Source organism: Triticum aestivum, chromosome 3A (assembly GCF_018294505.1).
Source record: "Triticum aestivum cultivar Chinese Spring chromosome 3A, IWGSC CS RefSeq v2.1, whole genome shotgun sequence".
Taxonomy (NCBI): Eukaryota; Viridiplantae; Streptophyta; class Magnoliopsida; order Poales; family Poaceae; genus Triticum; species Triticum aestivum.
The window spans coordinates 52,099,136-52,115,056 of NC_057800.1; the positions used below are offsets into that span (position 1 = coordinate 52,099,136).

Consider the following 15,921-nt stretch of genomic DNA (forward strand, 5'->3'; position numbering starts at 1 on the left):
GCTGACGTCGACATTTTGGTGGTGCCTCAACGGGCTTGTCCTCCCTTGGGTTCTTCACGCCGTCGTCGTCTTCTTTAGGTGTATCTACCATATACACATCGTATGTGGAGGTGGCCGTCCAATGCCCTGTGAAGGGCGGGTCTTGGCCTGGTTTGTCTCCGGAATAGTCGTCCATGTCGTCGATGTCTTCGGAGGCATAGTCGAGCATGTCGGTTAAGTCTTCGACAGTGGCTACTAAGTGGGTGGTGGGCGGGAAACCAAATTCCCTACTTTCAGCCCCTATTTCGAGCTGGTTCGGAAGCGATACTTACGTAATGGCGAGGGATCGCATCAAGCCCAAGGCCTCGCTTAAAAGCGAATGCCGGACTGGGAGCTGAGGGCCTACGGGGCTAGGCATGGTAGATTCTACCAGGCCGTGCTCACTAGACGCGGACCTCATGAGTTCGGAATTGCCATCCAGAGGTAAGTTCGGCTCCCCGATAACGAGGAGAGTTTTGCTTGATGCCGAAGACACGGTTGCCTCTAGGTCTTTGGAGAAGAGCTCTATGGCTTGAGAGAGTCCGGTGGGCTCCGAATTCCCATCCTCGGACGAGGTGACCTGCTCGGGATCTATAGCCGGGGCAGGGCTGATGTTTGGTCTTTGAGTGGAGCCTGATGATGAGTCCGGCGGGTTCCCTTCTTGGAGGTAAGGAGTGGCGGTCGAAGCCGCGAACCCTTCGAAGATCAAGTCTCCTCGGACGTCAGCAACGTAACTTAGGCTCCCAAATCTAATCTGATGACCCGGGGCGTAGCTATCGATTTGTTCAAGGTGGCCAACCGAATTGGCGCGCAGGGCGAAGCCGCCAAACACGAAAAGTTGCCCAGGGGGAAGGTTTCCCTAGGAACAACATTGTTGTTGATGATCAAACGAGCCATCGAACCTTCTGCTGACGGCACAGTGAAACTCTCAATGAAAGCACCAATGTCGGTGTCAAAACCGGCAGATCTCGGGTAGGGGGTCCCGGACTGTGCGTCTGAGGATCGAAGGTAACATGAGACAGGGGATACGATGTTTACCCAGGTTCGGGCCCTCTTAATGGAGGTAATACCCTACTTCCTGCTTGATTGACTTTGATGAGTATAGGGGTTACAAGAGTTGATCTACCTCGAGATCGTAATGGCTAAACCCTAGGTGTCTAGCCTGTATGAATTCCGATAGCCTCTACGGACTAAACCCTCTGGTTTATATACACACCGGAGAGACCTAGGGTTGTACAAAGTCGGTTTACAGAGAAAGGAAATCGTAGATCCGGACGCCAAGCTTGCCATCCACAAAAAGGAGTGTCCCATCCGGACACGGGGAAGGCCTTCTGTCTCCAAGTTTCACGGCCCATCAGTCCGGACCACATCATATAGCCCGGACACCCGAGGACCCCTTAATCCAGGACTCGCTCAACCATCTTGGCAACATTTATCGCTACTCTTATCAACTTGATGAAGGGGTGCATATTGTCCAGGCCACCTGCCCAGACCTTACACCAAAGGCCAACATCTAAAACCAGATGCGCACGCTGCAGAAGTCACCGCCACCGTCTTTCACCGATCCATCTTCAGAGCAGGTACCGATGCATCGATCTTGTCAGGCATGCCGTCGACGCCACCACGACGCCAAAAAACGCCACCTCCCTACACGTGTCCATCATCACGCATATGTCGCCAAGACTCCACGCTGTCGATGTGTCACATGAAACGCCACTCCACCGTTGAACTGTCCACTGGTCCCTCGAGCCAATGCACACGTCCAAGAATGACGCCCCAAATGGGAAACGACACAAGAGCATCGTCGTCATCCGATCAACTGATCTAGAGTTTCCCCAAAAGATAGCGGATAGAGGTACGAAGCTTCTCCGTGGCGATGCCCTCAAGAGGGGGACAACATAGAAGAGCGCCGCCATCGTCAGCCTTGGCAACTAGCCGAGAGCAAGGTTTTCACCCGGATCTTCTCGACGAACCTCCATCTAGCATTGTGTGCACGGGGCCGCCATTGATCTCCTGCATCGCGCAGTGAGCGGGCCAGATCAGATCTGATTGGAGGACAAACCACGCATCCTGCCAACTCGTCACCAGCCCCTTCACGCTGTCGTCGCCGATCCGAGGTCAAAAGGCCCAATCGCCGCATAACCGGCCGCCGCCGCTGCCCGAAGCAAGGGCGACACGGGGTTAAGATGGGATGGAGAGGGTTCCGGATCTACTCTCTGTTGTGGAGGAGGGAGATTGGGCGGCGGCGGCAGAGCTCCCCCCAACCCCACCCCCCCCCCCCCCCCCCCCCCCCCCCGGGGAGGGGGTTGCGACAGTTAATTTGGATCAGAGTAGTATTTGCATGTACAAACTTATTGTCCTGCATTGTCCCCATCCTGGTGACAGCAACTAGAAGCGCCCCATCCTGGGCCGCCGCCGATGACTACCTGCGCTTCATGTTTGCCCTGTACCGTCGTGTTTCACGTTTTATGGAGCCATGGAAATATATCTCTTTTTCTTTTTTTGCCCTCAATCTGTATATTCGTTTATACTGCTAGGAGATGGTAACAGCATGCAAAGAGAGCATCCAGGCGCTCGCCCCCTCGTCAGCCGTTCGTCCAGGAACTCATCCCCGTCGCCTGGCCGCGCCCCTCCTCGCGCCCAGCCTTGTCGTCGCCGCACCCTGGCCCTCCTCCTCGCGCCCAGTTGCTCCTCTCCCAGGTACTCCTCGCATCGCCCAGAGCAAGGAAAAGCAACACCTGGCAAGCAATTCAGCAACACACATCAGCAAAACAGGAGAAGCGACACATCAGCAAGATACAAGATCAAAATCAATTCCACTACAGTTGAGTACAAGATCCAGGTGCTTGACAGTAGAGTACAAGATCAAGAAGAGTAGCTTCAAGAGCAGCAACAGATCACAGTAGTAGAATTTTCAGCATATGAACAACAGCAATAATTTCTCATCATAGCACAACACCAGATCATCAGGAGATCTTCAAATTACTCCAGATCAAGGATCAGGTGTACTCCAGATCAAGATCAAGAGTACAGGAGTAGGACAACAAAAGAGAACTTCAAATTACTCCACATCAAGAGATCAAGAACTCAGGAGTACGACAACAAAAGCATTAAGAGTATCATTAACACAACAACTGATCAAGAGGAGCAGTTGATCAAGAGGACCAGCAGCTAATCAAGATGAGGAGCAGAACATAACAACAACAGCATTAGCAAGCAGTATTAGCAGCACTATCAGCAATAGCAAAAATACAACAACAACAGCATTATCAGCAGTATGAATACCAGGCAGCATTATCAGCAAGAGCAGCACCAGCACAACAACAGTAGCAAGTTGAGACTTGTAGTGCTATGTTGAGACTTGTAGTGCTTTGATGAGACTTGTAGTGCTATCGTGAGACTTGTTTGTGGAAATGCATCCATGGAGTCTTGTTTGTCGAAATGGATTATATTGTTTTTAAGTTGTTTGTGGAAATGGATTATACTCCATATGTATTGTAAGAATGTATGAAATGGATCATATTGTGTAGTTTGAAATGGTGTACTCCATATGTGTTGCTTAAAATGTGTGCTCCATATGTGCTATTTGAAATGGAGTGTGAAAGTTTCTGAAATTTTATGCAAGTTTCTGAATTTTATAATTTTTGGAAGTTTCTAAAATTTTGTGCAAGTTTCTGAATTTTATAATTTTTGAGAGTTTCTAAAATTTTATGCGAGTTTTTGAATTTTAAATTTCCGAGAGTTTCTGAATAATTTATGAAAGTTGTTTGTTTTGGAATATGCAAGTTGTGTTGTTCTTTGGATAGTGTTTGGAGAGGTAAGGAAAGGAGATGAGAGGAAAGGAAAGTTTGTTTTAGCTATAGTACAGTAAAGGAGAGTTTGTTTGTCTACCCCATGTTCCTACAAGTATTCCAAGCAAAATACTCCAAGCAAATACTCTAAGGAACAATATTCCTATCACAAGGAGTAACAAAATACTCCAAGTACTATGATAGTCTTACAGCTAAGAGGCAGACACAGCAGCATGCGATCAGCACCCACATGATCAACATCTTCAGGAGCTTCAACCACATCAAGAATCTTGACGACCCACATGATCAGGAGCCGCATCTTCAGTAAATCTGCAACATTTAAACCTGCTGAATGTTAGGATGATGCACCTGTTAACCCAACACAGATTTCAGGTTCCATCCGAAATTAACAACATCAAAGCATTGCAACAAAGATCACCAACATTATAAATGCATAAGATCACTCCTAACATTAACGTTAACATTAACAAAAATCACTCCTAAAGTTTCAGCTAAGCACATCTACTACCATTAGATATGCACTAATTTTATTTCTAGAATGACACATGGCCAATGGGGAAAACACATGCTATTCACTTGGAGAAAAAACAGTGAATGTACTCCTGCAGTCCTGAATTTACTGTAAATTTACTCAATTTCTGAATGTACAGTAAATTTACCGCATCACACTACTCTTACAAGGAGTACTTTCAGTAGAGCATTTTGTTCTGCAACTTGTAAACTTGCTCGACTATACTCCTAAATGAAATCCTACTTTGAGCAAACACTCTAACTACTCTTACGAGGAGTACTTTTAGTAGAGTACTGTACTTTCAGCCTTTTAGTAGACTACTCCTAAAAGAAATCCTACTATCATTAAGCGTGCAATGCAACTTTATGTATTGTGATGATCATCACTTCTAAGTGAATACTAATTATTACCCGCCAGATCTATTTCTTTGTTCCCTTTGCATTTTCACTTTTCTTTATACAATGTCTGCTACCAGGTTAGTTAAAACGGAACCATGTGGAGTGCATGTACAGTAGTCTGCTCCTACTCATATTGTGACCCAGATCTGAGTCACAAATTGTACAACATGGAGTACCAGAAGACTTACTCCTACTCTGAGTAGGAGATGATCTAGCAGCATCAGAAGACATAGCGGCACAAGCACAACCACTCTAGCAGTACAAGCAAAAGAGCATGGAGTACAAGCAGCAACTGCAACTCACCATCGTCGGGGAAGTAGAAGCAGCAGCAGATGGTGGTCGGAGGAGCTTCTCGCCGCCGCTGAAGCAGCTTCTCCTCCCTCTGCTCCTCGCCGCCGCTGAAGCAGCTTCTCCTCCCTCTGCTCCTCGCCGCCGCTGAAGCAGCTTCTCCTCCCGCTGCTCCTCGCTGCCGCCAAAAATCCATCACCATCATCTTCTCCAATCACTCCTCTCCACCATACAGACCAGTACCAACTGCAGCTCCTCCCGCTGCTTCAGATTCGGCCGCCAGTGAATAAAAATGCCATGTTGAAGGAGAGCCGGCGAGGACGACGAGGGAGAGCCGGCAACTACGACGCAGGTGACGGAGAGCAAGCGATGACGACGACTCAGGCGAGGGAGGCGACGAGCTGGGATTTGGGGGTGCGAGGGAAAAGGGAATGGGGAAGCTTGCGAGTGAGACAGTGAGTGGGAGCGGAGGGGCAAAATGGGAAACGCAAGAAATTTCGTAGCGTCGCGAGAAATGAACTGCGAATTCTTTAACGTCTTATAAATCTTTCCAGAGGGAGTACTTTTCAAGAATCTATCTGAATAATAAGCTGTACAAGTTATCTGAATAATCTTATAATTTCTGAGGATGAGCAAAAGCACAGTTCTTCAATCAAGTCTCTGCATCGACCAACACCGCCAACAATGTGTTCTGTTGTTGGCAGAGACTGACCTGGCGTTGCAACAAGAAGGCAAAACCGCATGCAGGCATTTCAGCTTAATTTGTGGTTTACATTGTCTGTTTTGATGATTTGGCTGAATGTCAAGAATGTACTATCCACATACAGCTGTAAAATTGCATATATTGTTGTACATGGAGATATATTATCAGGTCATTGTATGCTAGGCCCTGCCACGTACGTGCGCTGTCCATCTAATTTCGTAAAAGAAGGCACTGAACTGCAATATATAGCTAAACGAGTCAACAGCAGTTCAACCATGTTTGCTCTAACATGTTAAGGAAACATAGCCACATATATAATCCAAAGTCCAAACTGCAGCAACATCTGAAATGTATGCGCACACGCCAACGAACTATCAGGAACTAAGCATTTCAGAGTCTTCAACAATAAAGCATACTACTACAACTAGCTAGGAAGTCTAGAACTACGCTGCTGTGCAAATTGCACCCACGATCATCTCCGATCACCTTCATCTTGCATCCCCAAGTTCGCATCCAGTGTTCCAGCTGCTCTCTGCAAACAAAACCCCCTTTCATATTGCATCCCCAAGCTAACATCCAGTGTTCCAGCTGCTCTCTGCAAACCAAAGTGTACATTTGATCAGAAAACATGTTTCATGTTCATGAAAACGACAAACAAAATTCCAGTGTATATTCAATTCCTAATTAAAACTAGAGCTAGCTGTTATGTACTCCATCCGTTCCTAAATATTTGTCTTTCTAGAGGTTTCAACAAGTGACTACATACGGAGCAAAATGAGTGAATCTACACTCTAAAATATGTCTATATACATCCGTATGTGGTAACCATTTGAAATCTCTAGAAAGACAAATATTTAGGAACGGAGGTAGTACAAACTAATAAAATTTGGGATTAATTAAAGAGTAAATTTTATGAAAGTACAACTGTACAGTCCAATGTAAGAATATAATGATGCTATTTTTTCACAGCTAAGTATATATTATACTCATGTTCAAGGCATATGCATGACCACTTATATAGGTCTCATATTAACTTACAAAATGGAGTGCATGTTTTTGCTTATTTTCTTGACTTGCAAAGAGATGCTGGTACATCAACTAAATTAGTATACGATCCTTTTTTTGCGGCGAAGTATGCAAGACTCCTTGATTTGTGGGATCAGCTAAAACATAAACGTAGGATTGATACCGTACCACAATTAAAATTTTATTTGGTTGTGCCATAAAAATAGCATATGAATATGCCTAAGAGCAGTCAACAGGAAATTCTAGTTCAATCCTAGTGCAAAGGAGTCATTGGGAAGAAATATCTCAACTACTACAATGCTACTACGAAGTAGCAATTAATTGAATGGAACTACTAAGGCCTCCTTTGGTTTGGAGGAATTTTATAGGATTTTCATAGGATAGGATTTCTATAGGAAAAATTCCTTCAGAGCTCTTTGGTTTGTAGGAATGAAATCCTATTCCTATGGAGGAATTCTTCCTATCCTCCACATTTCATAGGAAAACAAACATTAGCCTAGACTCAATGGAAAAAATCCTATGGTGTGAATCAAAGGGCATCTCTTTTTCTATTCCTATGCATAGGATTTGAGATGCATGTCATCTCATTTCCTATGACTTTCCTATTCCTATGATTTTCCAATCCTATGAACCAAAGGAGGCCTAAGTAAGTATCTAAGTGTCCATTATTGCTGGAAAGGAGCATTTTGGGAAAGAGATCATCATTTACCTAGCTAACTTCTCATTGATTCGAACCCTGTTGCACTGCTTCATGTTGCTTCAGCAGCTATGGCAAGCAGCTCATGGATCGATAGGTTGTCCTATAGCAAATATATGAAATAAATAAGCAAAAAAAATCATTATACCCTAATGTTCTACCAAAATTAATCGTATTCCAACTTGAGGGTTTACCATGTGTAAATATTCTTCTAAGTATTCTCTTATAGCTTGGGTGCAAATCGCATACCCAGTCGATCCACTGCTCATGAAATGCACCCCAACGACTTTGTTTACTCCTGCCAGGACAATAGGTGACCCAGACATGCCTCCAGTGCTTGTGCAACTATATTTGATATGTGTATTGGTTGACGGGGAACTGCATTAAACAGACAACAATTAGCTAGCTCAACCCAGGCATGACATGCAGAGGTAAAAGGGAATTGAATAGTAGGAGTAATAAGCAGGTTAATTGCATGATTCGGCCAGACCAGGTTGAGGGCTCCAGGATAAAATTATTACGCAAAACGTTATAGCCAAGCAGAACAACGTCCCATCCCGGTGCCACTGGATGCTGGAAGAAGTCCATAACAACGGGAGGTCTGGTGACTTGGCTAGACATGCGTTGGACCCAAAGCAAAGCAAGGTCTTTGATGTCGTTGCCGCGACGAACTATGCGCACAGCAGATGGTATAGTGTTCCCAGAGAAGTAAGCATCCAGGATTTCACTCATCGGTACACGCGAAACAACATGATGGCATGTTATTATGAGGCACGCCCGGGACTCGTCCCAGTAAACAACGAAGCCGGTGCCAAGAAAAAGACCTCCATGGTTCAGTCGCACCACAGAACGCTCAAATCTTTCAAACACACGTATGGACCACTGAGATTCAACCCCACCAGCCATGTCTGCGTCTGCGTGTGTGAACCTGTAACAAAACCAGAAGTAGCAAACAACCGATGCATCAAATTAGCATCCATGAATGATGTACGTACAATTAGTAGTAAAAGTAGTGTACATACAGATATCTATTGAATTCAGGTGAGGTGTCTATCTGTTTCATGCATGGATGGGAAAACAGGAAGGATCGGAAGAATTAGACACTATGTTTCTGATTAATTAGCAGATGTAGCCTCCTGGTAACTCCTTGTTCGGACACCATGCATGTCGTGGTTAGCGAAAAGCAGCGAATGCTTCATTTGGTTGCAAAGAGATTGAAGAGGCGGACACCTTGCCCATGGCCCGACAACATCTGTACTACTCCAGCGACTATCTAGGCTAGGGTGTAGCAGCTTGTGCTTGCTAGCTACTCCCTCCGTTCCAAAATAGATGACCCAACTTTGTACTAAGTTAGTACAAAGTTGGGTCATCTATTTTGGAACGGAGGGAGTAGCTTCTACTGACATGGCAAAGCCGGCGACTTGGCAAGGGCACCAAAGCCGGCGACTTGGCAAGAGCACGATACATGTGTATGGGCTAGATGCCTAGATCTGAAGTGCGGGCGGAGAAGGGTTGGAGAAGGGGGCAGGGGAGCACGCGCGGGGGCGCTCACGGCGCGTCCTCTGTCAGTGAGGAGCGGTGCCATGCCATGGTCGTCCATGGTTTGAACTGCAGGCCAGGTCCTGGTCGATCGATTTGCTACGGTGACTGGGTAACCTTCCTGCTACTGAGTAGTGACTACGCACATGGATTAGGCATACAGGGGCGGGGACTTACCGGCACACAATCGCCGGAGGCGCGCGTTGGCGGCGGCCGGACGGGAATGCCGTGGCGCAGAGCCGGCTGGGAGAGATGTCAGGGACGGAGCTGCTAGCACTACTGAGACAGAGACGAAGGGTGCATTATTGGGATGGAGACGGGTGGATGGGCATTAGGGAGATGTGTGCCGGCCGGCGAGATTCCCTCTGTGGCCGGGGCAAGGACGAGCAGGTGGACCGAAGCCACATAAGGAAGCCCGGGTACTGCACCGGGTAAAGAGCTCTCCATCCATTGCCGCTTCGGGAAGACGGGGCTGAAAGTGGTCTGGCCTCTCCTTTGACCACCAGAATCAATCACAAGCAATGGCATGGAGCTCGGACGCTGGGCTGTGTGTGTTTGATTAAGATTTTTCACGCAATTTCGGTTTAGTGAGAGCAACTCCAATGCGTGCCGACCCAAACGGACGGCCATTCTGTCCGCTTTTTGTCCGTTGCACACGCCCAACGCTGACGCGATCCAATTTTTAGTTCACGTGAAAAAAATAGACCACAATTATTTCAAAAATAGAAAGATATTAATTAAACATTAATGCCGGCCAGAAAGGCCGGCGAGAGTCCACGCGTCCACATTACATCAACTAAAACATTAATTAAAACTAAACTACGAGGCGGCACGCTACCTTAGGCGTCGTCTTCGTCGCCGTCGGGGCTAGTGAGGTCGATCAATGTCGGCGCCGGGCCGGCCCAGAGGACCGCCATATTCCAGAGTCTGGCGATGTCGTCCGTCGGGGGCTGTGCCGCCTCGGGGTGGGCACGGCGCGCCTCCTTCTCTACCTCGCGGCGCTCCTCCTCGGCGTCGCGTTCAAGCATTTCGAGGTACTCGCCCTCGCGACGCTCCTCGGCCAGCCTTCGCTGGCGCCATTGCTCGGGGTAGGCGCGCTCCTGCCCCTCCATCGCCCGCATCCAGATCGGCGGCATGTTGACCCACTCGCGCACTACCCCGGTCCAGGAATAACGCTCGATGGGGGTCGGCTCCGGCTCAGCCCTGGCAGGGACGGCGGGGCCAGCGGTGGCACGATGTAGTCGTCGGCCGCGGACAGCGCCATGGCCTCCGCCATGCGCGCCTCGTCCTCCTCCTCCTCCTTGCGCCGCTCCTCCTCCTCGCTCTCTCGAAGGACAGTCGCCTGGTCCTCGTCGCGAACGACGAGGGCGTCGACGGGGAACCATGCGAGACGACGTGGACGCCGTGCCGCCTGGCCTCCTCGTGCTCGGAGGCGAATCAACGTGCCCAATAAGGCGAGTCGACGTCGTAGGCGGAGTCACGGCGCTGCTCCGCCGTCAGCAGCACCCGCTGGCGCCACACCTCCTCCGTGTGCACCCTCGCCCACCGCGGCACCACCGGCACTGGGATCCTCTCCGGAGGCAGAGTGACATTGAGGTAGGCGAGAGGGACGCGGTTCTCCCAGTGTCACTTCGTCTGGTGCACTGGGACACTCACGCGCTGCCTCAGCCAGCGAGAAGACGCAGGCGGAGGCGGGGTCCTTGCCCTTGTCTTTGCTGGAGAAGAAACCCATCCTTGCAGGGAGACGACAGGGGAGAGGGGTGGATAGGGTTGCCGCCGACGAGGGAGTAGAGGGTGGCGGGATGGGGACGGGGGGGCTTCTAGAGCGGATGAGGATGCCCCCCCCCCCCCCCCCCCGCACTCTCGGATTAAAAAAGGTCGACCGCCGTCGTTGACGTGTGGGCCTGAGGTGCACGGTCGTCATAAATTAAGCTGGCCACGAAGGTTGGACGGCTGTCAGGTGGGGACGCAACGGACATCGAGAAGGCGTGCGAGGCGTTCGCTTCGCGTCCGTGCCAACGCATTTCTACCGCAAATGGGTCGGCACGAATGCAGTTTGTGAATGGGTCGGCGCGTTGGGTCTCCACTTTTGTCCGTGCCGACCCAAACGGACGGCGGAGGACGAAATGGGTACCTGCGTTGGAGTAGCTCTGAGAGGCATAACTTTCACCCGGTTGCACTTCTGACAAACCAACTCCAACGCAGCGACCCATTTGGTCCGCTTGCGTCCGTCTGTGTCTGACTGGCCAAAAATTAATGCCCAACACAGTGACCCATCATTCCCATTTTGTGTCCATTTTGTATCTACTCGAATCCATTTCCATCACAAATTTAGGTCATTTGGGTCGGAGGCGGGCACAAACCAGATGTTTCCTGCGTTCGCCTCGGTCCGGCCTGGCCCATCTGTCATCCACCTTCCCCATTTCATATCTCCTCTTCTTTTCTCTCCCCCTTGGCCCACCACCCACCCTCCCGCCATGAGCCAATGACGTGGCAGCGCTTCCTTCAGTGTCCTCCAGCGGTGTGGCACCGCTCCGCTAGGTCCGCGCGGAGGTAGGCGGCCGGAGGCGCCCGTCCCCGCCGGCGGATCTCGTCGTGCTAGTGGTAGTACTCACTCGATCTGGCAAATCTCAATGAAGAAGTGGGCGACTCCGGTGGTGCTTCTCGACATGCGAGAGCAGAATGTTGCACTACACATGGGCCTTGGCGGCGGCGATGGTGTAGTTTTCCTCGGGCCAGAAGGCTAGGTGCCGGTACATGACCCCGGTGCCCCGCAGCACCTCGGCCGTGGCGGGCACGTCCGTCGCCGGCTCCACCACCACCGTGACAACCGGCGAGCGGACCAGGCGCAGGAGCTCCTCCGCAACAACGCTCGTCCCCGCAAGCGAAGGCACGCATGCGCCGTTCATCTCGACCAGCGACCGCAGAAGCCTCGACGGCTCTTGTTGTTTTTTTCAAAAGAATAGGCTATTTCCGCTCAAAATGGGTACGCTCGCGTTGGGCGCACAGGTCGACCCAAAACAAAAGGCGGACAATATCGTTCGCTTGGCCAATTCAAATGGACAAAATGCAAGAAAAAACAGACACGATTTGGATCACCGCGTTGGAGTTGCTCTTAGGCGCACGACCGTAAATGGACGCCTGATTTGTCTAGATTTCTGTTTGCGTCAGCAAAACAGACACGAGTGTCCATTTGCAGTCATCCGCCAATCGGTGCACCTAACGGCCCGTTGCATTTGGCAAACGCGTTCGAGTTTACACTTCAATTATAATATAAAAAAGACATAAAAAGCAATTTAAACAATAACTATCTATTACATTAAAGTTCTCATGGCCGAACTATCCACATACATTAAACTTAAAACATTAAAAAAAACTTACTCCAACTGAAACCCTAGATCGGCCGTAGCCGCCATCCCGACCGCCGTCTTCACTGCATGCCTTTGTTGGTAAACGTTGCATGGAAAACAAACATTTTCTACGTGCACGCAATGATCTATCCATGGAGATGCATAGCAAAGAGAGGGTAGAGTGTGTCTACGTACCCTCGTAGACCGTAAGCGGAAGCGTTTGACAACGCGGTTGATGTAGTCGAACTTTCTTCTAGCTCCGACCGATCAAGTACCGAACGTACGGCACGTTCGAGTTCTGCACACGTTCAGCTCGGTGACGTCCCTCGCCTTCTTGATACAGTAAGGTGTCGAGGTAGTAGATGAGTTCCGTCAGCACGATGGCATGGTGACAGTGATGGTGAAGTGATCCGCGCAGGGCTTCGCCTAAGCACTACGAAGATATGACCATGGGAGTAAATGATGGAAGGGGGCACCGCACACGGCTATGCAATAGTACGTCTGCGCCCCCCCCCCCCCCCCCCCCACATATATATATAGGTGTGGGGAGAGGGGAGGCAGCCAAGGAGGCGCCCAAGTAGGCCGAATCCTACTTGGGGCCTTCCCATGGCCGGTGCCCCCCCCCCTTTCTTATTTATCGGAGGGGAAAGGAAAGAGGAGGGAGGAGGGAAGGAAGGGAGAGGCCGAATCCCTCCCCCGTTCCTTCTCCCTTCCCCTCTTTCCTTCTCCTCTGGTGCGGCCCATATGGGGGGCGCAGCAGCCCCTAGTGGCTGTTTTGTTTCCCCTCTTGTCCCATAAGGCCCATATCTTTTGTCGCGGGTGCCCGGAACCCCTTCCGGTGACCCGATATGTACCCAGTACCCCCCGAAACACTTCCGGTGTCCGAATACCATCGTCCTATATATGAATCTTTACCTCTCGACCATTTCGAGACTCCTTGTCATGTCCGTGATCTCATTCGGGACTCCGAATAACATTCGATCACCAAATCACATAACTCATATAATACAATATCATCATCGAACGTTAAGCGTGCGGACCCTACAGGTTCGAGAACTATGTAGACATGACCGAGACACCTCTCAGGTCAATAACCAAGAGCGGAACCTGGATTCTCTTATTGGCTCCTACATATTCTATGAAGATCTTTATCGGTCGAACTGTTATGACAACATACACAATTCCTTTGTCCATCGGTATGTTACTTGCCCGAGATTCGATCATCGGTATCTTCATACCTAGTTCAATCTCGTTACCGGCAAGTCTCTTTACTCGTTCCATAATACATCGCCTCGTGACCAACACCTTAGTCATTTGCTTGCAAGCTTATGATGTGTATTACCGAGAGGGCCCAGAGATACCTCTCTGATACTTGATGTCTACTACGCAACTTTCTTCGTGTAGACGTTGTTAGGCCTCCAAGTGCAGAGGTTTGTAGGACAGTAGAAAATTTCCCTCAAGTGGATGACCTAAGGTTTATCAATCCGTGGGAGGCGTAGGATGAAGATGGTCTCTCTCAAACAACCCTGCAACCAAATAACAAAGAGTCTCTTGTGTCCCCAACTAACCCAATACAATGATAAATTGTATAGGTGCAGTAGTTCGGAGAAGAGATGGTGATACAAGTGCAATATGGATGATAGATATGAGTATTTGTAATCTGAAAATATAAAAACAGCAAGGTAACAAGTGGTGAAAGTGAGCGTAAACGGTATTGCAATGCTAGGAAACAAGGCCTAGGGTTCATACTTTCACTAGTGCAAGTTCTCTCAACAATAATAACATAACTGGATCATATAACTATCCCTCAACATGCAACAAGGAGTCACTCCAAAGTCACTAATAGCGGAGAACAAACGAAGAGATTACTATACGGTACGAAACCACCTCAAAGTTATTCTTTCTGATCGATCTATTCAAGAGTCCGTAGTAAAATAACATGAAGCTATTCTTTCCCTTCGATCTATCCTAGAGTTCGTACTAGAATAACACCTTAAGACACAAATCAACCAAAACCCTAATGTCACCTAGATACTCCAATGTCACCTCAAGTATCCGTGGGTATAATTATACGATATGCATCACACAATCTCAGATTCATCTATTCAACCAACACAAAGAACTTCAAAGAGTGCCCCAAAGTTTCTACCAGAGAGTCAAGACGAAAACGTGTGCCAACCCCTATGCATAAGTTCACAAGGTCACTGAACCCGCAAGTTGATTGATGTCTACTACACAACCTTCTTCTTGTAGACGTTGTTGGGCCTCCAAGTGCAGAGGTTTGTAGGACAGTAGCAAATTTCCCTCAAGTGGATGACCTAAGGTTTATCAATCCGTGGGAGGCGTAGGATGAAGATGGTCTCTCTCAAGCAACCCTGCAACCAAATAACAAAGAGTCTCTTGTGTCCCCAACACACCCAATACAGTGGTAAATTGTATAGGTGCACTAGTTCGGCGAAGAGATGGTGATACAAGTGCAATATGGATGATAGATATGAGTATTTGTAATCTGAAAATATATAAAAAAAGCAAGGTAACTAATGATAAAAGTGAACACAAATGGTATTTCAATGCTAGGAAATAAGGCCTAGGGTTCATACTTTCACTAATGCAAGTTCTCTCAACAATAATAACATAATTTGATCATATAACTATCCCTCAACATGCAACAAAGAGTCACTCCAAAGTCACTAATAGCGGAGAACAAACGAAGAGATTATGGTAGGGTACGAAACCACCTCAAAGTTATCCTTTCTGATCGATCTATTCAAGAGTCTGTAGGAAAATAACACGAAGTTATTCTTTCCGTTTGATCTATCATAGAGTTCGTACTAGAATAACACCTTAAGACACAAATCAACCAAAACCCTAATGTCACCTAGATACTCCAATGTCACCTCAAGTATCTGTGGGCATGATTATACGGTATGCATCACACAATCTCAGATTCATCTATTCAACCAACACAAAGTACTTCAAAGAGTGCCCCAAAGTTTCTACCGGAGAGTCAAGACGAAAACGTGTGCCAACCCCTATGCATAAGTTCACGAGCGGAACCCGCAAGTTGATCACCAAAACATACATCAAGTGAATCACGTGATATCCCATTGTCACCACAGATACGCACATGCAAGACATACATCAAGTGTTCTCAAATCCTTAAAGACTCAATCCAATAAGATAACTTCAAAGGGAAAACTCAATCCATCACAAGAGAGTAGAGGGGGAGAAGCATCATAAGATCCAACTATAATAGCAAAGCTCGCGATACATCAAGATCATATCATATATATATAGAGAGAGAGAGAGAGATCAAACACATAGCTACTGGTATATACCCTCAGCCCCGAGGGTGAACTACTCCCTCCTCATCATGGAGAGCGCCGGGATGATGAAGATGGCCACCGGTGAGGGTTCCCCCCTCCGGCAGGGTGCCGGAACGGGTCTAGATTGGTTTTCTGTGGCTACAGAGGCTTGCGGCGGCGGAACTCCCGATCTATTCTGTTCCCCGACGTTTTTAGGGTATATGGATATATATAGGTGAAAGAAGTCGGTCAGGGGAGCCACAAGGGGCCCATG

At 48.4% G+C, this 15,921-nt stretch overlaps 2 protein-coding genes across 6 annotated transcripts; both read right to left on the reverse strand.

Moving 5' to 3' along the window:
* Positions 1–2,475: 2,475 nt before the first annotated feature.
* On the reverse strand, positions 2,476–5,471 carry LOC123060187 (uncharacterized). Its single transcript, XM_044482772.1, has 3 exons — positions 5,043–5,471; positions 4,020–4,154; positions 2,476–2,756 (listed from the first exon to the last, which is right to left on the reverse strand). Exons 1-3 carry the CDS (start codon positions 5,230–5,232, stop codon positions 2,527–2,529), a joined length of 555 nt encoding a protein of 184 aa, XP_044338707.1. The 5' UTR covers positions 5,233–5,471; the 3' UTR covers positions 2,476–2,526.
* A 522-nt stretch (positions 5,472–5,993) lies between these two features.
* LOC123060188 (uncharacterized) lies at positions 5,994–9,394 on the reverse strand. Of its 5 annotated transcripts, XM_044482777.1 has the most exons (5): positions 9,170–9,375; positions 7,944–8,381; positions 7,648–7,831; positions 7,466–7,556; positions 5,994–6,325 (listed from the first exon to the last, which is right to left on the reverse strand). In XM_044482777.1, the coding sequence occupies exons 2-4, from the start codon at positions 8,357–8,359 to the stop codon at positions 7,506–7,508; spliced, it is 651 nt and encodes a 216-aa protein (XP_044338712.1). In that variant the 5' UTR covers positions 8,360–8,381; positions 9,170–9,375; the 3' UTR covers positions 5,994–6,325; positions 7,466–7,505. The 5 variants fall into 5 exon arrangements, with proteins under 5 accessions (XP_044338712.1, XP_044338708.1, XP_044338710.1 ...); XM_044482773.1 differs by lacking the exon at positions 7,466–7,556 and having other exon boundaries at positions 7,703–7,831; positions 7,929–8,381; positions 9,170–9,394; XM_044482775.1 differs by lacking the exon at positions 7,466–7,556 and having other exon boundaries at positions 7,929–8,381; positions 9,170–9,392.
* Positions 9,395–15,921: the final 6,527 nt, after the last annotated feature.

Coding starts and splice junctions, on each gene's coding strand:
- LOC123060187 (XM_044482772.1), bottom strand. CDS start 5,232: ATGATGGTGATGGATTTTTGGCGGCAGCGAGGAGCAGCGGGAGGAGAA. Junction 4,155..5,042: donor CTTCTACTTCCCCGACGATG/GTGAGTTGCAGT, acceptor AACATTCAGCAG/GTTTAAATGTTGCAGATTTA. Junction 2,757..4,019: donor GCTGTGTCTGCCTCTTAGCT/GTAAGACTATCA, acceptor ATTGCTTGCCAG/GTGTTGCTTTTCCTTGCTCT.
- LOC123060188 (XM_044482773.1), bottom strand. CDS start 8,359: ATGGCTGGTGGGGTTGAATCTCAGTGGTCCATACGTGTGTTTGAAAGA. Junction 7,832..7,928: donor ACCTGGTCTGGCCGAATCAT/GCAATTAACCTG, acceptor TGTTTAATGCAG/TTCCCCGTCAACCAATACAC. Junction 6,326..7,702: donor ATGAGCAGTGGATCGACTGG/GTATGCGATTTG, acceptor TTTGGTTTGCAG/AGAGCAGCTGGAACACTGGA.